Genomic DNA, 25,477 nt, shown 5'->3' with positions numbered 1-25,477 from the left:
CGCTTTTTGAGGAAGCCGAGATCTTCTTCGTCGTCAGAGTCGTCCATGTCGAATCGATTCCTAGGGAAGAGTACTTCAGCAGCGGCGATGATACGTTCCTTCTTGAAAGGCACTGTAACGTCGATGTCAGTGGGGTAGAGTTCATAGAGCTTTCGCTCCAGTTGGTTTCGCAGCGTCTTGGGTAGTCCTTTCCAGAAATAGTAGTTGCTCTGTTGTTCGTTGATCTTGCCTTTTCCTAGGAGCCATCCGCCGACGCGAATGAAGTTGCGCTCATAGTTCCTGAATTCGTCGATGTTGGAGATGGTGTCTTGTTTGGAAAGAGCAACGAGCTCCCTAAGGTCGCGAAGGGAGAATTTGAGGTCGTTCCGGTCGTCGTTGTATTTGCGCAGAAGTTCTCTCTTGAAGTTGTCCCAGTCAGGGTTAGTGAAGTAGAGCATGCCCTCTATCACTTCCCTGACCGACCTAGAGCAGTATCTTCTGATGAGGGAGACCTTGTCAGCGTCGTCGTCGATGTTGTGCTTGCGGCATAATTGTTCATAGTCCATGATGAAGTCCCGAATGGTGGTGTAGTCGCCTTTGAAGGTTTCTGGAGCATCTCTGCTCCGCCGTGGTGGCATGTCTAGCACTCCGCGTGCTTCGACCATAGTGTCCTGTATAAAAGTGTGAGTCTGATCAAATGGGTATAGTCCAAGAGAAAGCTGTAAGTCCGATAGAGTTGGAGGTTTGGTTCTTGATCCTGTGATGGGTGTTTGCGATACACCCCCTGCGGTGGTCACCAGTAATGTCGCGGACGGAAGTTTGTGGTGGGTGTGATGTGCTTGTGGCTGTGTCGAAGAGGCGAGGGGAATTCTTGAGGTGATAGGAGTGTACCACCGATTCTTCAGCTTCTTCTTGCAGCAAACTTCCCTGAGGTCCCGGGCTATCTAAGTCGGGGATTGCTCAGTTGGCCGTCGGTTATTGAACCTGACTTGAATTTGATGGGACAAGCTTTATGAGCTCGTCGGCGATACCTAAAGAGGTAATAAGACGGTTAGCCTGTATGGGAGGCTTGAGGGGTCTTGTGTTGATGTGTTGTACGACGCGCTGTGCGTCGAAGTTCCTAGAAAAATAAAGGGAGAGATCAGTGGTTCCTTTGGTGGCGGAGGCGATAGAGCGTGGGAAACGGTTTCGAACAGCCTACGGTGGCTGTGCAGAGTCGATAGCGTCGATATAGAGTCGATAGGGAAGCTGTCCAGGCACTCGAGTCCTGACAGAGAGGGGTTCAGCAGACGACTGCTGGGCGCGATTAGAGTGAAACTGGTTGATTTTTTCATTCATGCCGATTCGGCTACATTTTATACTCCTTAGCTAGGCCAGCTTTCTGAGTCATATTAGTAATCCTAGCAGTGCTGAGTCAGCTTCTGACTCAGCCGAGTCATGATTTGTCATGTGCTGACTAAGATTGGGCACCGCTTAGTAATCCCTTTCCTAATATGGTCAAACTTTCCTGGGCCTGTTTAAGGTACATGCTTGGTCTATTCTACTTAGATTCTATACTACTACATAACAGAGAGGCTGCAGAATGAATAAAAAAATGGAGGTTTTCGAGCAGTTCCGCACCTATTCACTTTAGGGGCGGGACAACGCGGCATGGCGAACGGCTTCGCCCCACAACGCCTTCGGCAAATTAGCGGCGAGGAGCATCGTGCGTCCGTGGCCGACGAGCGTCTGGATTAGGCGCTCGACCTTGCCGTTCTGCGGCGGCGAGTCGTGCACGGTGAGTCGCCGAATAGTGCCCTGGCTTTCGAGATGAGCGGTTGACTTCCTGCTTGTTAGCTCGCCGGCACGATCACACTGCCACTCCTTGATGACAGCGACGCCTCGCTGTGCCTTCACCCAAGCCTCGTACGCGACGTAGGCATCGTGCGCGTCCGACTTCGCGACCAAGCCCGTGATAACGGCCTCGTCGGAGTAGTCGTCGAGGAAGAGGATGAAGTGGTGCTTGCCACCTATCGAGCGGACCGGGGCAGGGCCCCACAGATCACTGTGCACGCGCTCGCCATAGCGCGTGGCCTGCGGGCTTGAGCGGACCTTGGGGAACGGGACGCGCTTCGGCATGCCCTTCGCGCAGTCGGCGCAGAAACCGGGGTCATCGGACGTCAACTCGACGCCGGTGATGATGCCGTCACGCACCATACGGATCAATGCGGGTGTGTACGCGTGTCCCATGCGACAGTGAAGCTCATGTGGTGTTAACAGCTGTGGCCCGTCGGGCGTGGTAGCGAGTGCGCTGCGTGCCGGGAGAGGAGGGGATGCGCTAGGTGCGGGCGTCTCGAGCACTGGGTAGAGGCCAGCGCGCTCCGGCACCGTGAAGATAGTGTGCCCGTCTGGGGCGAGGATGTGGGCGCCGTCCTTGTCGAAGCGGACGGATAGGCCGCCTCTCGCGATGCGGCTGATCGATACGAGGGAGAGGGGCATGCCTTCCGCATAGTAGACCTCCCGGAGCGTGATCTCGACGGGGTTGCCTTTATGAAGGACACGGAAGGGGACATCGCCCATGCCAGTAGCGTAGAAGGTACGACCGTCGGCAGATGTGATGGGTTTTGGGGCGATCTCGCGGAACGTGGTGAAGCGCTCACGACGTGCCTCGTAGTGACTATCGGCACCCGAGTCCAAGATACGCGTAAAGCCGCGCGCAGCGATGCGCGCGTCCTCGACCTTCCGGAAGTCTGTGGACACGTTGAAGGCAAACTGCGGCGTCGCTGACGCAGCGTTCGCCGAGCCTCCCCCTTTGCCGCGTCGCCCGCGCGGACCCTTCTTTCCGCCGCCGTCGCGACCATCCTTCGGCTTTCCGTCCCGAGGTGGGAGCGGAACACCTTCCTTGCCACTGCCCTTCCCGCGACAGTCGATCGCGAAATGCCCCTTCTTGCCGCAGTTGTGGCAGATGGAGTCGCGAGTGGCGGCAAAAGCGCCGCTCGCGGTAGTGGACGAGGAGGAGATGAGGGTGGTGTCGTCGCGTGCGACGTCGCGGATGGCGGTTTCGAGGAACGTCGCCGTGACAGGGACCTTTGCGCCGTTGGCAGCGGCGATGGCGGCGCGTATAGCAGCACGCCAGGAGTCGGGGAGAAGGCGGAGGATAATGGACTTGAGTTCGGCGTCCGAGATGGCACCGCCGGCAGACGCGTGCTGGGCCTGGAGGTTCGCGAGCTCATCGAGCTTAAGCCGGGGGTCCGCGCCTTCTTCGCAGCGCAGGGCGTGCATCTTGTCGAGGTAGCTCAGCGCGTGAAGATCACCCTGGTTCTCGAACAACGCAACGAGCGTGTCCCAGGATTCCTGCGCGGTCGTCAGCGACAGAATCTTGATCTTCAGTGTCTCGTGGATGGTGGAGAAGAGCATCGTCCGGACTTTGGAGTTTGCCTGGACCCATGCATCGTACTTCGTGTCCCAGGCCTCCAGATCCTTGTTGTACTGATCTGTCTCCTTCTGGGTGGCGTTCGCGCCAAGGGGGGAAGGCTTGACAGGCTGGATGGCACGACCGTCGATGTAGCGCAAGTGCCCTTTGGCCGAAATGGCCTCACGCAGCTCTGGTTTCCACGTCGCGAAATTCTCTCCGTCGCGCGCCAGCTTGGTCACGCGGGTGAGGGTGCGGTCGTGGTCCTCGAGGCTAAGGGACTGCAGCATACTCGTAAGGTCGCCAGGGCTCATAACCTGTTAAGATCAGATCACGGCGGAGCTAGATAATAGGTATTAGCGCTTCGCTCTGAGGGAGAATAGGGCAAGAGCCTGGTATATTGGATGTACCTAGATAATAGGTATTACTACGGTACATTAGCAAGGGAAACTACAGGGAATATAGAGGGTGACTCACGCGCTTCGCTCTGAGGGAGAATAGGGCAAGAGCGAAGCGCGGTTACAACACGAGACGGTATTTACGGATGATCGACAGTCCATACCGACCCCGAACAAAGATGGGTACGACGAGGTGTCACTGCGCCGGCTTGCCGCGGCGGCGTCGCCGCTCAAATCCTAACAAACTCCTACTGTGTGCACATATAACATACATCAGCTATACTTAATTTCACCATACTATTGATACCTGCTTGACTTTAGCAACACTGAACATCCGTATAAGAATGACTTAGTTTATCTTATTCCATATGCACAGCCACAAATGAATTTGGATGAAAAATGAAATCCGATGAAAATATTTGCACTGCCACGATGCCCTGTTAGCGGTCCTACTGCATGAATCTGGATGAATTTGGGTGAAACTGAATGATCTTGAGTGATTTCAGATGATTTTCAGTGATTTTGGATGAAAACGAATGAACGGCAATGAAAACGAGTGAAAAGTCCCAAAAGCCGCCATTATTGTCCGATACGGCCCGGGAAACTGCACTCTCGTAATAATGCCAAGTTGACCTCGAGCGCCTTTGAACATAGGTATCTTAGCCGTACGAGGAACAGCGGTATAAACGCGTACGAGGAGCGCCAGGGGCTTACGCAGCATCAGTAAACGGGTAGTAAAGGAGGTCCTTGCTGCTCCCTGTGATCACTTCGTTGCCTCCAGTAATTCCCAGGACCTGGTACTGCGTCCCCATACCCGACTGATCTATAAGTCTTCGCGCCGCCTTCTCGATCTCTGCCTTCCTCTCCTCGCTTTTGGCGCTCCGCTTGAGCTGCTCTACGCGCATGTTGATGCCCATGCGCTTGAGGAAGGCGTGTTGAGGGAGCGGACCATGAGCCAAGCCTGTTGCACCAACGCGACATGTTCATCAGGGAGTCAGAGGTAAACGGTGGAGCAGCGCAAAGGAACGTACCGGCGTCAGCCAGAGCTTCTTTGAGGTAGGCGAAGTCAACATTGACAGTGAGATCGCATTCTCCCGGTCGGTGGAACACGTCTACGATCTTGTGGTTCTTGAAGGCCTGATGGATAGGGATAGTCAGCGCTTGCCCCGAAAATGAACCGAGAAAAACTCTATTACCCGGAAAGAGTTTCCGAAAGCCTTGTCTCCACCGTAGTCAATCACGAGCGCGCACCCGGCGCTTTCCTTGTCATTCGCCTGCGATGTGAGCAGCTGTCCAAGCTTGTGCGCGATCTTAAACGCGGCAGGGGAAACCTCCAGTTGGCTGCCTTCTGGCAGAGCAGCGAACCGCGACGAGGAACCGCCAAGCACCGTCGCTGTCGGAGAAGGTGTCGGCGCAAGAACTCGTCTCAAAGGAGAAGCCGATGCTTGACCCGTGGCGAGGGTGGACGGAAGCGGGGATTCGCTAGGGCCATCGGCGGAGAGTGGGGTAGAGATAGATAGGCGCGGAGAGAGGTGAGGGGCAAGTGCAGAGGTTCCCGCGGAGGATGGATTTAGCACGGATTGATTTGCTATGTCTCGAGAGATGTCTATATGGACTTCGTGCCAGCCTTGCGCGGTTTTCTGCAGTGCAAGTAATGTTAAGTGACGAGATATAACCTTGTATGAGATTAGCGGACCTGAAGTAGGTGAAAGGGCAGTGAGTCGAAGAACTCGTGAGCAATGACCATTGTGTAACTGGCATCGTCGTGCGGGATGTCGTCCAAGGAGTCGTGCCAGAAGACTTCTTTGCCTGTTCGACACATAGGTTCCAGTACTGTCTTTTGCATCGCACGCATATTGGGGCTCGTCTCCACGAGGTGTACTTCATGAAGCAACGCATTTATTTGTGGAAACGATGAGAAGATCTGCAACAAAAGTGGATTAAAGCAGGAGAGCATGAGCGTCGAAGAGGCGCTCACTCGTAGAATGTCAGACATGAGCGTTCCACGACCTGGCCCAAGTTCAACAAGCCGCACCCGGCGCCCTCGTCCTGCAATGTTATACTGCGACAAGAACCAGATGCCAGTGAGCTGTTTGGACGGTCACGCCTGCAAGTTGTCACTCATTCCATCGCAAGTGCATCATTGCTGAGGGCGAGCGTACCTCGCCGAAAACCTGACTTATTTCGGGACTGGTCACGAAGTCGCCCGCCTTTCCAAACACAGGATTCGACTTCTTCATGTAGTAACCTTCCGTTGGATGCGACAAGCATAGCTGCATGTACGTCGCGAAAGAGATCGGTCCAGTGGCCTATATGGAAGTTGAGACCATTTAGATCACAAATCAAAAGGTAATGCAGCAACCTTGATCGTATCTCGTATAATCTTTTCAACGGGTGTAACCGCCTGGGTCGTAAGACGTCTTCGACATCCCAAACTGGGAGCCACTCGAGGGGCGAGACGGGGGCATTGGTGGGCCAACCGTGAAAAGCGTCGCCATGATACTGCGCGTGCAAGGTGCATGATATTATCACCCAAGATTGATCACGTAGGTGTAAACTGGCAAGGAGACGAGTCCTAGCGCTGGGGTAGTGCGTCTGGCCTAGCAAGGGACGGGGGACTTTGCACGTGACCGTGAAACAGAGGCTAAAGCTCTGCAGCCTTCGTTTTACTGGTCAACGACGCCCCCAGAGCCATACCTATTAGTAGAAAGCATTTTTTTTTTTTGGCAACTACTCGGGATGATTGACTACATATGAGACGAGAAATTGTTCGGTACGAATGGGGAAGGTCGCGCACCGTTGTGGCTGTGCGATCACGTCGATCATGTCGACGCTCACGGAGTCCGTCGCGTCCGCTCTGCTCCAACGGATACAGCAGCGCGTCTCGTCCGTAGAATGTGTATGGGCCTCGCACAATCGATGGCCTCTCCCTTTATCCAACAAGCATCTGCCCAGTCGTCTCCTCCGCATATCCGTCCTTGACTCGTCCTTCAATCCGCCCACCCTCGCCCATCTCGCGCTCGCAAACGCGCGCCCTTTGCCTGCGAGCTCGTCTATTGCTGCGGCTAGTAGCTCCGAGAATATGAATGACCAGAGGAATCCCATCGCCGACTTTGACGCCCGCCTTCTATTGCTCTCTGTGCGCAACGCGGACAAGTCGCTCAAGCCGTGGGATGCGACCCTCGTCCAGCGCCTTGAGATGATGGTTCTCCTCGCCGAACACGTCCATCCCTGCGAGGGCGGGTCGGCCAATACCGCGGTGGCCATTGTGGACGAGCCCACCTTCGTAGGCAAATCGCGCGTTTTGCGAAGATGGCTATCGGATCGACTGGCACGCCTATCAGAAGATTTGGGGCCGACTATAGCGGTGCCAAAGCCCCAGCTGACGTTCATCGTCGGTTTGGACACGTTGGAGAGGCTCCTCGCTCCACGTTACTACAGGACAGAGGAAGCCATGATGACCGCTCTTCGGGCGTTTCTTTCCCCAACGGGTGACGATTCGTTCGTCGTTTGTGCTCGACGAGTTGTCGCAGGATCACAAATCCTCAGCGATGAGCAACAGGAGCGAGAGCAAGCGACGATGGCAGCGGCGAAGGAGTTCCTCGAATCTGGTAGGATCGGGCTCATAGATATCGGCGTCGACGAACAAACGTTCAGTTCTAGTGAAGTGCGGGATAAGGTTGCAAGGGGGGATTCGTCATGGCAAAACATGATACCCAGAAACATAGCCAACTACCTCATCACTCATAAACTGTACGAGCATGTCATGTAACACCCTGTTCGATGCGACAATTTCCATTATTCTATTCGTGATGTATCCATACATTGACAGCAACGTGAAAAGCGTATAACGAAGCAACCGTGAGCAACCTGTGTAGAATACCAAGATGAAAATCCATGCGTGTAGTGTTATAATGCGTCTAATTCGTAACAGCTTGAGCGAATGCGATAGCGACAGTCTGCGGGAAGCGAATGTCAGCCATTGTTAAATCTGGGACCAATGTGGTCACTCACTTCGGAGTGGCTCAGCGAAATGTGGATCTTCGCGACGTTCTTCGCGTCGGCGGCAGCCTTGGCCTCACCGTGGAGAACGACGGTTGGCACGCCCGCCTCATTGGGAAGAATTTCGATGTCCTTCATCCCCGCAGCGGCTCCTTTCGAGGCGACGCCGAGCGACTTGAACACGGCCTCTTTACCAGCCCATCGAGCAGCGAAGGATGCGTCGGGCGCGGGCTGCGAGCGGCAGTAGGCGACTTCAGCGTCGGTGAAATTGCGAGAGACGAAAGTGGGGTTCGAGGAGGGGACGGCGGAGATCAGCTCTGTGGTCGATATTAGCACCGAGTCCTGCGTGTATAGCGGAGAGAACGCACCTTGGTCTACACCCACACCCGCAACAGACCCAGTGGCTTCCAACAGCTTCTCGACAGCCTTGACGTTGGCGGTATCGTACTTTGGCTCTTTCTGCAGCTTGGCCGGGAAGACATAACTGCCCGTCTTCGGGTCGAGGGACGCGCGGGCAAGTGGGTTGAGCAATACGGGGGCCTCGAGCTCCTTCGTGTACGGCGGTGCCTCCTTGATCTTGACAAGAGAGTTCGTGATCATCATCTCACTCATAGCCTTGTACGAGAGCAGAGCGCGCTCGCGGTTGCGAGCCTTGTAAGCGCTATATTGCTCCGGCTTGAGCGCGGCGAACAGGTAGCGTGGGTGCAGGACGAGCGCCGTGCCACCAACTTGGCCGAAACCGAAGGATGACATGACACCACAGCGAATGCCGTCGGTGTGGATCGACTTCGACGGGAACATGAGCATGCGGCGTTCCTCAAACAAGGCGTCGATGTTGTCTGCATTGCGATTGCCAGGAACGACGCCGGTGATGACGGACTGCAAGAGACCGGCGAGCTGCCACGCGGCCGAACCTCCCTTCGAGTGGCCGACGAGACTCTTCTGCGCCATGACGGGGACAGCGTTGCCCCTGCTGCGTCCAATGGTGGTGAAGATATCGTTCCAGATGTGGGTCTCATTCTTCTCATTGGCGCCGGTGCTGGTGCCGTGAATGGACAGAACGCCTACATCGTCCGCAGTGAGACCCCATACAGCGAGGGCACGACGAAGAGGGGCGACTTCGGGAGATGCTCCTTGGAGCATACCGAAGGTCGCCATGGCATCCTTCTCCTGGCGAGCCGCATCTTGCTCGATGTGGGCGACACGAGCCGCGATGTACTCTTCGTCTACGGCCTCGCCCTGAGCCCGGCGGGATTCCACCTCTTCACGAAGCTCCTCCTGCTCATGCTCGAGCCATTGTGAGATTTGCCTGCGACGGAAGGCGAGCTGACGAGCCCGATAGTCGAGGTTCAGACGAAGTGATGGCTGCTTAGATGGCACCTCCCTCGCGACAGTGAGCGCGCCACGACCAGGAGCGGGAACAGACCGCCCGGCCTTGTCCGTAGACGTTGAGGTGAAGCCGACGATTCCCCTGATCGGGGCACCAAGTTCCAAGGCCGTCTTGGCGGTCATCACAACATGCACACCGGTCCCTTGGGCTTCCATGAAGCCGGATCGAGTCGTAGTGGTGGGGCGCGACATCTCGGTCGGTTCACGGCCCATGGCGAACTCCGTTTCCGCGTTGGACGTCGCCTTCATGTTCGCGAACTCGTACGAGCCCTCCTCGCTGAGATCGTCGTAGCCTCCGGCCAACATCACCTTCGCCTTGCCTGAGAGCAAGGTGTCGCAGGCAATCTCGAGCGATTGCAGAGCGGTGGCGCTAAAATCGTTGTGAATATACGCTTAGACGACAGAGAATGGCTGCATACCATGCGCCGACCGGGATCTTGATAGGGCCACTGGAGGAAAGTAAGAGAAGGTTGACCCAGCCAGCAACCGTATTGATGAACCTAAGAGCGGATATGATCAGCAAGTAAGCTATGAATGCAAAGAGCGACTCACGTCTCTTGGAGGATGTCGTTCTGCACCTCCTTCTCCTCACGACGATCCGTGAACATCTTTGACAAACTCTCCATTCCACCCATGCCACTGCCTATGCTCGAGCCGACTTCGGAGGGGTGCACGTGCTTGTATAGCTCGTACGGGTCCGTGATACCGGACATGTTGAGGGCCTCGGCGACAGAGACCAGAGCCCAAAGCGTCGACCGGTCGACCTGTGCAACGATGTCGTCGGGAATGCCGTAGCGACCAGCGTTCCACCCCGTAGGGATCTGTCCGGCGACCGTGCGGCTGAACTTCGCAGCCTTCGGCACGAGGATTCGCGCACCCTTCTTGAGCTTGGCGAACCATTGGTCCCCATCGGCAGCCCAGATATCGCACTTATCGCCGTGTTCGTGCTTGAATTTCTCTGCTTCCACTTGAGAGACCTCTAAAGGCTCGAGATCGTGCGTAAGCTCAATCTCTTGCCTGAAGACTTTCTTCTTCGGATCATAGCCACGGAAGAGCTCAGGCTCTGCAAAGTCCGTCAGTAATGGGTATCCCTGTATGCGACCTCGTACATACCGATGAGGCGAACACCGGCGTGTTTGAGGATATCTTGTTCGTACTTTCCGCGTACGTCCTTATCGTCCACCGGTTCGCCGGTCTTCGCGTCTACCCATCCAACGTGGAGTGTGCCATCCTTGAGGCGGCCATCGAAGTGCTTGATGTAGCCCATCATCCACGCCATTTCGATGCAACCTTCGATAGTGAGTTCGCCTCGAGCCTCCATCTCCCACCGCGTGCGCGAGCTGCCCCAAGGACCGACTTCAGCGAAGCCGGTGATGACAACGACCTGGTCGAGGTCGATAAGACCCTGCAGTTTGGAAAGGTTGGCGAGTGATTCCGGCGATTCCAAATTGGGGAACTCGAAGCGGAAGTTGGCTCGCGGGGTGACGTTCAGCGTCTGAAGAACGCGTTCAGCCTCCGTGCCGTTGGTGACCTTGAAGTCGGCAGCGTTGTCGCGGGCGATTGCTCGGCGAAGCTCGCTCTTCTTCTGGATCGTTTGGCGGACACGGGTGGTAATGTCGGCGAGATCAGGTAGACGGTCCATACCGCCGTTGAGATCGGCCCAGATGGGTTCGACCTGGGTAATACTGAACAAAAGCGGGTGCATCAGGCCGAGGATATTGAACGCCATCTCCTTTGACGAGAACGTCCGGACGCCGTAGCTCTCGATATCCTGCGCGACCATATTTGTCGCGGCCATAAGCGCGGTGCCGCGCGTCCATCTAGAAGTTGCAAATAAGCGAAGAGCACAAGACTGTTATACAAAACACGTACCCGATAACTGCACCTGCCAGGCAGAGGTATTCGCCCCAGCTCTCGGACGCCCACCGATTGAACAGGGTCTCGAGGGAAATCTTCGATTCGGAGTACAGGCCATCGTTACCGAACAAGCCATGGTTGGGCGACAAGGGAAGGATGACTTGGGTGGGGCGAGTGACGATGCGGCGGCTGGCTTTCTTCGTCTTAACAGCGCCGAGAATGCGAAGTAGGTTCACGAGCATGATGCGGTGAGCCAGTTCCGACCTATCGTCAAGGCCGTCGATTTCACGTCCGTTCTCCGGGATGGCGGCGAAGGGCAAGATGTAGTCGAGGTCCAGGCCCATGGTGTCGTAGACATAGTCGACGAGGGCCTCGACGTCTTGCTTAGATCCCTGGTTGAATGGCACCACAGTCAGCGCGGAACCGCGGCTACCGTGCACCTGGAAGATGCCCTGGTAATACTCGACAGTGGAGCGGTTGTAGCGGGAGGTGGTGATGACGACGTGAGCGCCACCGGAGAGTAGGCCTTTGACAATCTCTACTCCAATCGAATCCTTGCCGACGCCGGTCAGGAGCGCGTTCTTGTCCTTGAATGTTGTGCCCGATGTCGCGATTTCATGGAGGACGTCCAGATACACGCCGGTGAGGTTGCTGCTATACTCCCAGCTCGTGCCGACCTTGCGCTTCAAGTGCAGCAAGGGAATCTTGTCCGCGGAGACCGACGTGACGCCAGAGATCTGAGGGCGGAGGAACTGAGACGACGCGCGACGCTTGCGAGGAGCGGCAGGTCGAGGGCGGGGTGGCTCGGCGGGCTTCTTGAGAGACTTGACGACGCCCTCGTACAGAGCCTTGATCCTGTTCTTCTGCTCCTCGCTGATCTCGGGTTGTGACTTGACCACATTCCAGAGCTTGAGGACGTCTTCGTGCACCTTATTGATGTTGACGTTGCCGTGCACTGCGTCACCGCTGGACATCTCCTCAACGTAAGCCTCCAGCTTGCGAACGTTCTCTCGGTTGACTTCGGAGTAGACGATATCGCCCTTCTCTGTCACTTCCGTCCGGGGCGCGGTGGGGAACGTCACTGCAAAAAGATATGAGCGATGTGTAATGAACGCGATACGGCGGATCTCACCGTCTTTATAGAGCGGGGGGTGTCCGACGACTTCTTTGCAGTTGTCGATAAGCTGTTGACCAAACTCCTTCGCGAGCTTGTATGTAGCGCCCTTCGTTGGGTCGCAGCGATCGATGTAGAACTGCATGTACTCCACCAGAGCGGGGTCCGCACGGTTCATGATAGCGATGCAGCGCGCCGTGATTTCGCGATCAACAGTGGTGAGACGCCCGAAGATGATATCGTAGAACATGAGCAGAGCATCTTGACGAACCCAGTTCCAAGCGGAGTCGAAATGGCGAGCCTTGAGCGGATCGAAGACGGGTTGGATACCATCGATGTACGAGTCGCCGTGCTCCTTGGCGATGCTATCCAATTTGGCTTGCAAAGCCGCAACGGTCGCCTTCTCCTTGTCATAAGCGAGTTCGCCAGCACGCGAGTCCTTCTTTAGGTAACGCATAAAGAGCTCGATCTGCTGACCAACGAACTGCTCTTGCTCTGCCTGGAACTTCAGGAACTCCTCGCTGTTGATAACAGCGCCGCCTCCTCCGCCTCCACCAGCGCCGGCAGCAGCACCAGAAGACAGGCTGATGCCCGATCGTTGAGCGTAGGCCGCGACGACGCTATCGAGCCATGCCTTGCCCTCCGCCTCCGATCCGAGACGCTTCGGAGGTTCCATCGTTGTCCCAAGCAACAGAACGCCGTCGGCACGAGAGGGTCCCAGGCCCCAAGATTTCGAGAGGTATGACTTGATCGCAGAAATGTTGAAACCGCCAGGCATCTTCCCACCGACAAGACGGGAAACGAGGCCGGAGGTGTATTTGCCCAAGCCGCCAGTGCCGGTCAAAGACGAACCAAGTTCTTCGAGGGGCAGCTCCTCACCCTTCTCCGGCGCCGATGAAAATTCGAGTTGTAGGTCGCCGAGAATCTCGTTCTGCAACGTCGATTTACCGCCCACCAGGTCCTTGATCGACTTCGACAAAGGTACCTCGTCCGCCTTCTTCTTGAGCTTCTGCGCGACGATCACGGTGAGGATTTCGATCGGCTTGATGGGAACATCTTCTACGCTGGCAGCAGCAGCCGCAGGAGCAGGGGCGGCTGCAGCAGCGACAGGCGTGGCGGCTGCTGCCACGGGAGCCTCTGCAGGGGTTTCCTCCGTAGACTCCGCAGCTTCCTCCGGAGCGTCTTCGAATTGATAGTATATCTCCTTGGTATGCTTAGCGTGGCAAAGGATAGTACGGCGACGGCCATGCGAGTCATCCTGGCTCTCGTATTTCGCCTTCAGAGTGCGCGAAACCATGCCCGTGAGCGTCGGCGAGGGACCGATCTCGATGAAGCGATCGAAGTCGTAGCGGGTGAACAGGATGTCCTGAGTCTCGATCCATCGGACGGGCGATGCAAACTGGTAGGCCAGGAGCTCGACGAGGATCGTGTAGGCAAGCTTCTGGCGCTGGTCCGGCGCGGCCCACTGTTCTTCTTCCCAGTTCCGCAGGACTTTGTCGAGACGAGGCGAGGACGTCTGATCGTAGATGATCTGCGCGTACTCGCGAGAGACTTCGAAGGGCTTGGCAATCAGATTGGGGACGTATTTGCCGATGAGCATGTCGGGATTCAGGTGAGCAGCGTTGATCTTCTTGGACAGATCTGTCACGTAAAGGCGTCGTCAGCGTAGTTCAAGCGAATGCAGCATTGCAGGCTTACATGCACGGAACGGCATAACACCGGCCCACAGGTAACGCGAGTGGAATGGCACATCAATGCCAGGAAGCGGGATTGTCGCTAACCCACGCTCGAGCGTAATATAGCCCTCGGCCTTCTGCAGCTCCTGCGAGCGCTGGTAGCACGAGTCGATAATCTCCGCCAGCATCTCCTTGACCTTCTCGATGCTCAGCTGCTCCGTCAACTGCGTGCAGCGTTAAGCAAGAGAACAACGATATCCAGAAGAGACGCAGCATACCTTCGCAATATCAACCTTCTGGACCTTCAGGTAGTTGAGCACGTTAGTGAGCGTCTGCAGCGCAATCAGCTCGCCAGCAGTGACATATTGTTGACCCTATGATCTCAAGTGAGCAGAGTGACAACACCGCGAAGTCCGCGAGCCGTACCTCGACGTTGTAATTGACGATTTCAAGAAGACAGCCAGTGCGATGCGCGATCGCGTCAACAACCTCACGCAAAGCGGCATCTGAGAACGAAGGCGATATCCTGCTCGGGTTAACCGCGCACATAGCGTAGTTGGAGCGGTTGTGCTCGTCGCGTTCCACAGCGCGCTGCATAGTGATACCACGGTAGAAGACGACGTCGACGAGAGATGAGATCGGAAGAACGTCGGCAATGGACGCGAGCGCGGAGTACTCGCCGAGCGAGTGACCGGCAAACGCGCAGTCAGGCTGCACGAATCCCTTCGCACGCATACACTCAAACGCCGCCTTCTCCACCACGACGAGCGCGATCTGAGCGAACTGAGTAGCGAAGAGGAGACCGTTGGGGTGGCTGAACGTGTACTGAGGCGAACGAATGTTGATGTCTCCGAATAACGGGAGCGTCCGAATGTTGCCATCACGATCCATTGTGTCGTAGGTCATCTCCATGTAACGTTGGCGGATAGCCTGGCCCTTGAGACCACCGAAGTGCACCGTCTTCTCCTTGGGGTTGTTCTTGACGATATCGATGATCGAGAACCCGTAAACGGTGGTGAGATGGGCGTCGGCAGCGTCCCACACAGCCCTAGCAGCTGGCGAGGTGTTGTAAAGCTCCATGCCCATGCCCGGCTCCTGCGAGCCCTGGCCAGTGAAGACGTAAACAGTGGTAGGCTGCGCGACCTCGGCGGAGCCGTCGAGGACCTTGTCCCCGCGCTGGTTGAAGGTCTCAACCTTGATCGCCATGTTGCCTTTCCTCATCCCGATGTGGCGGAGCTTGACATTGAGCTCGTCCCCGGGGAGGACCATCCCCACAAAGGCGACCTCGTACCTTGAGGCAATGTCAGTAATCAGTAGGTGAGGAACGAATGGTGAAGACTTACGACTTGACGCGGTCTGGGTTGCCTTGAGCGACGATCGTCTCGACATAGCGGCGAGTGGCCGCGCTCGACCACATGCCGTGCGTTATGGTACCAGGAAGAGAGGCGTAGTTCGAGAAGTATGGGTTGATATGGATCGGGTTAAAGTCGCCGGACACCTTGGAGTAGGGTTCGTTGGTCGACGGAGTGACGAAGGTCGCCGGCTCGTTGGACAGCGAGTAACCATCGTTTGGCAGAGGGGAGAGCAAGCCCTGCGGCTTGCCGTGACGCTGCAGGTAAGCCAGAACCGGATTGCCGTGGCAGTCCTCTTGGTCGAAGTCGACGGTGCCGACCTTGACGAGGCGCTTCAACTGGTCGCGGACGAAAACGTCACCTGTGACGGTCAGCGAGCGGTACGAGCTCTTGCTCTTGAATGATATCTCGGACTTGATGCGGAAGATAAGCCCGGTACCAGCTTGAAGGGGCTTGGTGTCATCGTCCCATTCGAACCACTCCTTGCTCTGGATAACGCCGACCGCCGCGTCGTTGGGGATCTCCACGAGATAATCGGGTTCTTCGGTGGTCTCGAAGGTATTCTCGTAATCGGTGAACCGTCCACGGTAGAGGAAGGACGACACGACCTCGACGACGGGCTTGCCCTGGCTGTAAACATGACCTTTGACCTTCACCGTCTTGCCGGCATCGCCGTTGACGACGGAAACAATCTTCGCCTCGGCCCTGCAGATATCGCCTGCTTTGAGCGGCTTCGCGCCGTCGACGATCTTGAATCCGTTGGTCAGATGGACGAGCTTTAGCAGGTCGCCATCGATAGATGCAGGGAAGATCGACTTCATGATAGCCTAGAATCGCGCACTCAGCTCCCGCCTGATCACATGAAAACATATGGATGACATACCTGCCAGCCTGTAACGATGGCGAAGTCCATGGGAGCCTTGACGACTTCGGTCCGGGTGGTCTTGAACGCCTCGCCCTGGTTACCAACAACGGCGCAGAAGGTCTCGATGTCTGACGCCTCGATGCGAACCTCAGGACCGACGAAAGTCTCGTGCACGTCGAGCGCAGGCAGAGTGGAATCATCGCCGAACCAAAGCTTCCAGTAAAACTCCTTGATACGCTGGTTGCGGCCCTCGGCGACCTCGCGTATGGGAGCGTAGCCGGTCTCGGGGGTGTACTTAAACTGAAGCAACAGCGGCACGGAAGCGTCGCGACGATCCTCGAAGATCGTCAGGTTGATAAGCCGCTGCGCGGCGTCGTACTTGACGTCCACGGCCTCGAACGCAGGCTTGTGAACACCCTCGGAACGGGCGGCACCGAACAGCTTGACGCCGATCGGCGAGCCGCCGCTGAGCCGGATAACTGCCTTCTGGCCCGCACGAGGCGCGAACAGGCGGCGGACGGGGTTGTCGATGTAGGACGTGCCCTGAACGACGGTCGTCGAGGCGAGGAACGCGCGAAGCCATGAGAGCTTGTGACCTGCAAGGGCTTCAAGCCAGGCCTCTGTCGACGGAACGTCCGACCCGATGCTGAAGGACACTGAGTTCTCATCTCGTGTGGCGTTAACGCCCGCAGGGAATGAAGCAACAGCAGGCGCAGAACCAAGGTAGTCGACGGTGGGAATCTTGCTCTTGTCGCCGGCGTATTGGCGCTCAACGAGTTTGTCAACGAGCAATGAGGTGATATTGTCGAGCATGTCCTTGATAGGCTCGTCCTTAATGGTAGCGTGCTTCGCCGCAACGGGACCTTGCAGGATGCAAACACGCTGCGGGTCTTGGTCGAAGACTGCCTCGATGTCCTCCGCGGCCCAGAGCGAATCCTGAAACCACCGTCAGACATGGTGATCAGAACACAAACGAGAAAGACGCACCTTTTTGAACCAGACTTCGAATGACGCGTCCAATACGGGAATAAACGGAACGGGCTTCTGGCCAGGACGCTGGCAGATCGTGAGGAAGTACGCCTTATCCTCCGCTGCCAGCAGCTGCTCCTTGGCGAGCGGGTACAGGTTGAGGAACTTCTCGATGAACGGCAGCGGCTCGTCGAGCGACGTGAAGGATTGCAACATGCTCGGCTTCGGCTTCCCACCGTTCACGCCCGCAAACCGCTCCTCCGTGCGTCTCAGCCAGTCGCCGGTGAGATTCCGCAGCGAGGTATCGATCCATCGTCCCTCATGCGCGACGTACATCAAGCGCACCATGCGCAGCAGCACCTCCTCGTAAGTCATATCGGCGATGTCCTCGGCGACCACGTCACCCTTCTTCCACCCAAACCACGGCTTGGCAAAGTCTCTGTTAAGCTTCGCGATGACTTCCGACTTGCGCTCCTTGAGCCAGACGATGCGCTTCTCCTTCGGCAGCTTGAAGACGGTCTCGTCGAACTCCTTCCAGAGCTTCACGCCCCGCGTCGCAACCTTGTGGATCGGTTCGCCGAGCTCAGACTGGACGGTGAGGATACCGCCCGTCTCCTTCGCGTACGTGCCCTCCCACTGCGCGTCGTCCACGCCGGAGGCGGCGACGATGAGGTCCTTGACGGACGGGCTGGTGTGTGCCTCCTTGGCGACCATGACGCGAGACGCGAACAGGAAGCCGTCGAACGGCATCGGCTGCGCGCCGAACTTCTCCACAGACCACTCGCCGGTAAGGTAGGGCCAGACGTCGTCGGCGCCGCCGAAGCCAGAGCCACCAACGAGAACAATGTTAGGCTGCTGACGGATAGAGCCGTAGGTCGACAGGATGGGCTGGTGGAAGTCTTCGCACGAGTGGTGGCCACCGGCGCGTCCTCCGGTCCACTGCATGATAACGGGGAAGTCGGGGTTGGCCGCGGCGATGCTGACGACTTGACGGATGCCATCCACTGAACCGGGCTTGAAGCTGACGTGGCGAATGCCGGCGCTGCGGAGGCCCTCGATGATCTCGCCCGCCTTCTCAGTGGTCGGAATACCGGCCGCGACGCAGAAGCCTTCGATGGGAAGGCCCTCGCGGCGCATCTCCTGCCATAGCGGGAACTGGAACGTGAACTGGCGCGGGTTGATGTACAGCGCGTTCAGCGTGAGCCCGACCCCCGGCGGGATCTTGGTCTGGATCTCGGCGACCTTGGCGCGCAGCGCGGCGGGGTTGTAGTGTCCGCCGCCGGCGAGTTCGACATGGTACCCCGCGGAAAGCACTGCGGAGACGAAGCCGGCCTTGACGGTCGTCGGCGTCATGCCCGCCACCATGATCGGGGGCTTGCCCAAGAGGCGAGAGAACGGTGTGTCGAGGTGCACCGTGCCGTCGCTGCGCTTTCTTCAGCAAATCGTTACGCAAACGGACGATAGATGCTCACCTAGTCTTGACGAGGCGCGGGGCCCACTTCTTGCTCCACCACTGCTCATACTTGACTTCTTGCGAATTGTACAGCTCGGCGCCGTTCTTGCCCTTGTCGCCCACGACAACGACACGCACTCCGCGACCTTCGAGGAGACGCGCGGTCAACGGGCCGATGCCGCTCAGCCCACCGGGACCGAAGTCAACCGCGTGGGTTGCAGATTCGGGGAAGGCGGTAGCCTTAGCCCAGTGGATGGGCATGGTGAAGATCTGTTCGCAGAGAGAGCCGGTGATGCCGGTCGAAAGCTTGCGGAGGTCGGATCCTGGACATGTCATCAGCGATAATCATGAGACTGGCAGAATATATGCGTACCGTCTTCTGTGTGGTATACCGGAATGCCGAGCTCCTCCCCTTTCCACAACTCCTCTCCCTTCAGATCCTGCTCGAGCATCTTCTCGATACCGTCCTTGAGGTACGGGCTGTGGTAGGGCACGCCGACGACCAAGAAGCGAACGCTGAACACGGGCTTGCGCTTCGAGAACGGGATCTTGCTCTGGTCGAGCCCGCTTGGGGCGCGAACCTTCCTGAGGGCCGTGACGAGGCCGTAGAGGGCCTTCGGCGGGCCGGTGACGACGAACGCACGAGGGCCATTGTGGAGCGAGACGCCTAGCTGGGAGCGCTCGTCGAGGTGCTTGTTCGTACCTGCGATGTGCTTCTCGAGATCCTTGAGGGAAAGGCCGGTGACGGCCAACATGGGCGAAGGCGAGCCCTCGCCGCCTTCGACCGCGTCCTGGACGATGGCCGGCTCGAGCGCCAGCACGGGGAAGGCTTCTTGACCGCGGAGACCGCAGAAGAAGAGCCAGCGCAACGCCTTCTTCGCGTTGGCGAGGAAAGATGTGGGCGAGTCCGAAGCAGCTATAGCAACTGCAGACACGACGCCCTGAGAGTGGCCGGTGGCACCGGCGAAGCGAGCGCGCATGTCGGCGGGAGAGAGCGCGAGCACGCGGCAGGCGACGAGATATTGGGTAAGTTGCGTGAGCCCGATAAGCGGGAGGGAGAGGGGGACGGAGGCCAAGTAGGCTGTCGGAGGGCGCAGTGAGGCACCGGAGAGCCAGGACGCCACGTCCAGGCCGTGCGCGTAGAACGCGGTCGATGTATTCGCAGCAGCGAGGGGTGCGAGCACCTCGCGTGTGACGGTGGTGAGGAACGGCGCGACCCATGCGGTGTAGGTGTCGTGGAGCGCCTGGAGCTCGTCAAAGTAGACTTCATTGGTGCCCTGACCGCCGAAGAGGGCGTAGAGCTCGGTGTTGGAGGCACTCAGGAGTGCCGAGGGCGGTCCGCGAGGGACGTCTTCGATGTTGGCGGCTTCGAGGGCTGCGAGGGCCGCGTAGTAGCTTGCGAGAACGGTCTTGCGCGCGTCCGTGTCGAACGCGGCGACGAGGGTGTGGATGTCCTGCGTGTGCAGGTGTGTCTTGGTGAAGTCGGAAAGCGCGGCCAGGAGGACGGCGGTGCGCGCGGCCTTGCTCTGGGAGCAGGCGTCTAGCTTGGAGGCGACGAAGCCGAGAAACTCGGCGTAGAGCTCGACGGCGGCGTCGGCGGCGTTTTCGAGTTCGGCCGTGGCGTCGACGGCGTCTTGCACGCTCTGGGTGTGCACAAACTCTTCTCTAAGGACTTCTGCGGCGATCCACTCGTCGTTGCGGGTGGACACGGGGATGGAAACCTGTGCTCGTCATCAGCATTGCGTTCTTGCCTGCACTGATTAAGTGACGATACGGACTCTAATGGGGCCTGAGGCCAGTACGAGGGGGCGCGACGCGATGCACGGGTCAGGCCCGGCATGTCCGTTGGGTGCGCTCATGGTGTCGTCGTGGTCGGTATCGAAGGACGACACGGACGGCGACGGAGCAGGAGGGGACGGGAGAAGAGCTGCAGCGTATGGCCCCAGTTCTTAGAGTCGAAACATTTGGGGAGCGGGCGCGCGTCTCGCGTAAAAACGCCTGCTTGCCTTTTACGGCAGGAGCCCCTGTCCCAGCCCCGCATGGCTAAATGGCGGGCACGCCGTTGGACGTTGCACCTTATCGTCCTCACTGGGGCTTATTGTAAGCGTATGATCATCATACGGTCCACCTGAGGTTGTCTGAGTGGGATTAGACTACGAGTATGGTCTACGAGACATAGTCGCCTCCGCGCGCCGCCCATTTGCTCCCACCCAACAGATAGTCGCGAATTCGTCTTCGCGTCGCCTTTGGGGATCAAAATGCGGCGTAGGACGTCTCCTACACGCACGACGGCAGGCGCAGCCCGGGTCCTTACGCAAAAGTAGTGGAATGTCGCCATGCGTCCCGCGCGTGGACTGGCTCGAGCCGACCGATTCGGGCTCCCGCGCGCCATGTGCACCTTCCGCCAGCCGTGAGCGCAGCGCCAGCGATCGTCTACAGCTACACGATCTCCACCATCACCGACGACGACGACGACGACGCCGCCTATGGCCTCCTCGCCGCCGTCCCAGCCGGTCAACATCGGCAGCCCCCGCGCGCGCCCCGCCTTCGCCGCCCCTTCTGGCACCCCTGGCGCAGGCACCCCCGCCTCACTGCGCGTCCCCTTCTACGGCACGCCGCCGCCCGTCGCCAACATCCCGCCCCGCTCTGGTACGCCGCGCAACGGTGGCACGCCCCGCGCCTCACCCGCCCTCCTCCCCAGCGCGACGTCCGAGTCCCCGCGCAGTTTGGGCGGCCTGAGCGCGAGCCGGCCTGTCGTGGGCACCCCCGGCAGCGGGGCCGGGGCGAGCGACCGTGAAACGATGCTCGACGAGTTGACGGAAGAGGAGAAAGCCCGCGTGCTGCGCAAGCACCTCGTCTCGCGCGAAGAGCGCGAGCAGGCCCTCGGCGGACCCAGCAGAAGCGACGCTGGTTCGGAGGGCGGGCGCTCGCGCCGCTCGTCGCACGCCGTACGCGAGGACTCGGAAGCGTTCCCCGTGCCCTATCATGCCCCCGGCGCGGACATCACACACACGCTCTACAAGTGGCAAGCCGACCAGCGTCGGAAGCAGCGCCCGCGCGCGGCCTCCTTCTCCGCCCAGTCCTCGACCTCGCGCGACCCCGCTTTCGAAAACATCCACGAGCCCGGCGGCTTCCGCCGTGCCTACGTCCTTCAGCGTGCCGGCGAAAACGGCGACAGGCCCCGCATGTTGCGCAACTTTGTCGAGTTCCTTTTCATCTTTGGCCACTTTGCCGGCGAGGACCTGGAAGAGATCGACGAAGAGGACGAGGGAGAAGAGGGACCTGCGGATGCGGAGCGGGCAGCGGGATATGAGACGTACGACGGCCCGTCGGCGGGGCTACCGGGCGAGACACCCAAACCCGACGAGCGCACGCCGCTCATGGGTCACAGACGGCCTAGGTCGAAAAGCATCGGCCCGCATGGGGACGCAACTGTCACCCAGGCCGTGCTTGTCCTCCTCAAGGGATTCGTCGGCACCGGTATCTTGTTCTTGGGCAGGGCGTGAGTGTATTTTTCTCGAGCCGACAGTGCTAGTTGACACTGTCACGCAGATTCTACAACGGCGGCATCCTCTTTTCCGCCTTTCTCCTCTCCTTTATCGCCCTCGTCTCTCTCTACTCTTTCCTTCTGCTTGTGAAAGCCAAATTCGTCGTTTCCGGCTCATTCGGCGATATCGGTGGCGCACTGTACGGTCCTTATATGCGCTACGCCATCCTCTCGTCCATCGTCATCTCCCAGCTTGGCTTCGTCTCTGCATACATCATCTTCGTCTCGGAGAACCTGCAGGCGTTCGTGGCCGCCGTCTCAGGATGCACACGCCTCGTCGGTCTGCCGTACTTCATCCTCCTTCAACTCGTCGTGTTCCTCCCGCTCGCGCTCATCCGCAACCTGGCGAAGCTGAGCACGACGGCGCTCGTCGCTGACGTGTTCATCGTCGCTGGGCTCATCTACATATTCGGCTCGGAGGCGATCATCATGGCTGAGCGCGGCCCCGCGCGTGTCGAGCTCTTCAACCCGCGCGACTTCCCTCTGCTCATCGGCACCGCCATCTTCTCGTTTGAAGGCATCGGGCTCGTCATTCCCGTCACGGACGCGATGAAGGAGCCTCGCAAGTTCCCGGCCGTGCTCACAGGTGTCATGATCGCCCTCATGTGTACGTTCGCCTCCCTCCCAAGTTTGCTCACGTGCTGATGTCATTCCCTGTAGTCCTCTTTGGCGGCGCAGGCGTCATGTCGTATCTCACCTTCGGCGCGGACGTGCAGACGGTGATCATGCTCAACCTTGACGACAGTCGGATGCTTCAGTCTGTGCAACTCCTGTACTCGCTCGCCATCATGCTCTCCGTCCCGCTCCAGCTCTTCCCCGCCGTGCGAATCATGGAGAACGGCCTCTTCGTCCGCTCCGGGCGCGACTCGGCGCGGGTAAAGTGGACGAAGAACGTGTTCCGGTTCGGCGTCGTCTTCACGTGTGCGTTCATCAGCTGGCTCGGGAGCAGCGACCTGGACAAGTTCGTCGCGTTCATCGGCAGTTTTGCATGGTACGTCTTCTCGAAACACTACGGAATGTAACGACAACTGACACTTGCGGTGGGGACGACAGTGTCCCGCTGTGCTACGTCTACCCCGCGATGCTCCATCTAAAAGCGTGCGCGCGCACGCGCCGGCAAAAGATCGCCGATTGGGTGCTCATCGTCTTCGGCATCGTCGCGGCAGTGTACTCGACCGCCCAAACCGTCAAGGTACGTCCCCACATCCTATCTGCGCCTATTTTCGCCTCACCGGCGTGTTCGCACAGCTCATGGTGGCACCCGCGGAGCCCGGCTCGCCTGTCGGTCGCTGCATCACTCCAACGGACTAATTCTCGGTGCCCGTACGTTTAGATCTAGAACATGTAGATCTACACTCGAACCCCCCTTTCTTGCTTGGGTCTGATTCCATTCGCCGCGGTATCTATGGCTAACTTCCTCAATCCGATATAATCGACCGATCAGAGACTCGTGCAGTTGTACAATATACAGTTCAATCCAATGCAATCGACCAATGGCAAATCGACGTGGAGCATGGGTCGAAGAGCGGGACGGCTTCATCTTGGAAGGCGTGGTGTTCATTTGCGAGTTGCATTCTGGGAGTAAGGAACGATGTAAGATTAAGGCGAAGCAGATCGCATCCACGTCGACATGTAGCATTTCTGACATGAGGAGGTCCTGCTCAGGAGTTCCATACGACTGGATCAGCCACGATGATGATTGTTGTGCACGCATTCCGGATTATACAAAGGAGATGTAGCGAGCATAGATCGTTCGCTGAGATCTGCAAGCTCAAACGCGATAGGACTCCGGAGTGACCTCGCTTCTCCAGTCTCCATCATCTTCGCAACATGTATGCCTTGAGGCCAACTTTAACCCCCCCTCCCGCAGGAAACCACGCACTGTCGCTCGATGCGAGTAACCTCCGAATCTGGTCCACCGCGCTTGTACCATGAGTGCGCTCCGTTATATGGTGCTGAAGGGCTGCCGTCCCTCCTCCAACTCTGGCCCTCTGGGCACAGACTCAGTTTCCCCATACCCGGACTAGACGCTATACCCCAGACGCTTGCTTGAACATGTTCCAGAGCAGTGCTCATCAGCGGGTGCGCAGGAAACCTCCACCGGACTTCCCCTTCTCGGTATGTCGCGCTGTTTACCATGTAACACACATACACCATACTGAGGGCCCGCGACGCAGGAGAAGTACCCGCCCTTCGATCCGACAGACCCCCTTGCGCCGCTCTCCGTCCTCAGAGACCGCACGCGGACGAGCAACGCTACGCCCGCACCCTCGGGCAATAGCTCCGAGAGCGACCTCTCGGTATGGCTCCGGCACCACGACGCCTCGCCGGGCTCCCTCCACCAGCGCGAGAAGGACTATGCCTCTGACCAGGACGTCCCGCTCCAGCGGCAGTCGCACTACTCGCACCGCAGGCGGTCGCAGTCCGTGCTCCTCCCGCCCGCGGCCCCCGTCGCAACGCCCGGGTCGGTAGGCTCCTCCTCGGACGGGCATGGACACGCGCCCGCGCAGCTTGACTACCTCACATACATCCGCCCTCCGCATCACCCGCACCACCTTCACCATCCACACCACCCGCTCGCGTTTAACCCGAGGCTGTCGGTCGTCCCTGGCTCGCCTGCTGTCCCTGGCTCGCCTCCGCCCGCGATGACGACGGACGACAGCAGCGGCAGCGCCGGCTCGCTGTACTCCCCACCGCGCACACACGACGCCCACGTTCACGCACATGCGCATGCAGTCGCCCACGAGGCCGAGCGCGAGCGCACCAAGCCGGTTCCGATGCCGCACCCCGAGCACCGGCGCACGCCATCGGTCGAGTCTGACCGGTCCTCGCGCTCGTTCGCGAAGCGCATCTCGCAGGTGTTCCCACTCCGCCGTCGTTCTCGCTCGCGCTCGCCCTCAGTGCAATCGCGCGATTCCGCCGGACCGTCGAGCGTGCAGGTCGCGGCTGCCGAATCGCAGATGCTCCGCGGCGCGTCGAATAACTCGGAAGGGTCGAAGCAGAGTCACGGGCACGCCAATCGCCTGTCGCGCATTTTCATCCGGCCCCGGACGACGAGCTCGTCGAATAACCAGGGCTCGTTGGGCCGACGCGATAGAGATCGGGATAGCGCGGGCGGCAGCGCGCGGCGCAAGTCGCAGTTCATCGTTCCGGCTACACGCCTGGAAGACGTCTTCGTTCCCCCTTCGACGTCTCGCGAGCATGTTCAAGTACCGGTTATCTCTCAGATCACGGACGGGCCCCTCACGCAGTCCCCCCAAGAGCAGCTCGATGTCCAGGTTCGCAGGCTGGAACAATCTGAGCCCGAGGACAGCAGCTCGTCGGTCGGCGACCAGGGTCGCCCGGCCCCTTCGGCGGAGCGGCGACGGCCTACGAGGAGGGCGCCCACCACCTCCAGCTATTCCTCCTCCTTGGACGCTGTAACAGCAAGAGTCCAGGGCCTGCAACCCTCTCAGCCTTCCGTTCCTACCACCGACCAATACTCT

General features: G+C 58.7%; 5 protein-coding genes across 5 annotated transcripts; 1 reads left to right on the top strand and 4 right to left on the bottom strand.

Annotated features, from left to right (window-relative positions):
• Window positions 1–33: 33 nt before the first annotated feature.
• On the bottom strand, window positions 34–644 carry PUNSTDRAFT_133747 (uncharacterized protein; the record flags this gene model as incomplete). Its single annotated transcript, XM_007383185.1, has 2 exons — window positions 34–60; window positions 114–644. 2 exons carry the CDS (start codon window positions 642–644, stop codon window positions 34–36), a joined length of 558 nt encoding a protein of 185 aa, XP_007383247.1.
• Window positions 645–3,264: 2,620 nt separating this feature from the next.
• Window positions 3,265–3,660, bottom strand: PUNSTDRAFT_67063 (uncharacterized protein; the record flags this gene model as incomplete). The annotated part of the gene is made up of 1 exon (XM_007383184.1): window positions 3,265–3,660. A coding segment is annotated over one exon (396 nt), but the record flags the coding sequence as incomplete, so codon positions are not given.
• A 547-nt stretch (window positions 3,661–4,207) lies between these two features.
• Window positions 4,208–6,289, bottom strand: PUNSTDRAFT_101950 (DUF185-domain-containing protein; the record flags this gene model as incomplete). The annotated part of the gene is made up of 8 exons (XM_007383183.1): window positions 4,208–4,410; window positions 4,463–4,729; window positions 4,800–4,905; window positions 4,965–5,408; window positions 5,465–5,692; window positions 5,747–5,857; window positions 5,931–6,077; window positions 6,131–6,289. The coding sequence occupies 7 exons, from the start codon at window positions 6,287–6,289 to the stop codon at window positions 4,479–4,481; spliced, it is 1,446 nt and encodes a 481-aa protein (XP_007383245.1). The 3' UTR covers window positions 4,208–4,410; window positions 4,463–4,478.
• Window positions 6,290–6,771: 482 nt separating this feature from the next.
• PUNSTDRAFT_143350 (fatty acid synthase) lies at window positions 6,772–20,347 on the bottom strand. Its single transcript, XM_007383182.1, has 17 exons — window positions 20,224–20,347; window positions 18,819–20,166; window positions 18,465–18,768; window positions 17,011–18,415; window positions 16,042–16,959; window positions 15,150–15,985; window positions 14,233–15,097; window positions 14,085–14,180; window positions 13,829–14,030; window positions 12,149–13,771; window positions 11,032–12,097; window positions 10,273–10,979; window positions 9,712–10,222; window positions 9,579–9,659; window positions 8,139–9,529; window positions 7,783–8,087; window positions 6,772–7,727 (listed from the first exon to the last, which is right to left on the bottom strand). Exons 1-17 carry the CDS (start codon window positions 20,302–20,304, stop codon window positions 7,689–7,691), a joined length of 11,778 nt encoding a protein of 3,925 aa, XP_007383244.1. The 5' UTR covers window positions 20,305–20,347; the 3' UTR covers window positions 6,772–7,688.
• A 513-nt stretch (window positions 20,348–20,860) lies between these two features.
• Window positions 20,861–23,448, top strand: PUNSTDRAFT_86492 (uncharacterized protein). Its single transcript, XM_007383181.1, has 5 exons — window positions 20,861–21,947; window positions 21,998–22,599; window positions 22,653–22,983; window positions 23,046–23,184; window positions 23,241–23,448. The coding sequence occupies exons 1-5, from the start codon at window positions 20,932–20,934 to the stop codon at window positions 23,301–23,303; spliced, it is 2,151 nt and encodes a 716-aa protein (XP_007383243.1). The 5' UTR covers window positions 20,861–20,931; the 3' UTR covers window positions 23,304–23,448.
• The last annotated feature ends 2,029 nt before the right edge of the window (window positions 23,449–25,477 follow it).

The sequence above is a fragment of the Punctularia strigosozonata genome (genome assembly GCF_000264995.1).
Source record: "Punctularia strigosozonata HHB-11173 SS5 unplaced genomic scaffold PUNSTscaffold_5, whole genome shotgun sequence".
Classification (NCBI taxonomy): domain Eukaryota; kingdom Fungi; phylum Basidiomycota; class Agaricomycetes; order Corticiales; family Punctulariaceae; genus Punctularia; species Punctularia strigosozonata.
Note: the sequence above shows the minus strand (reverse complement) of the source record. Positions and strands in the feature narration are given on the sequence as shown.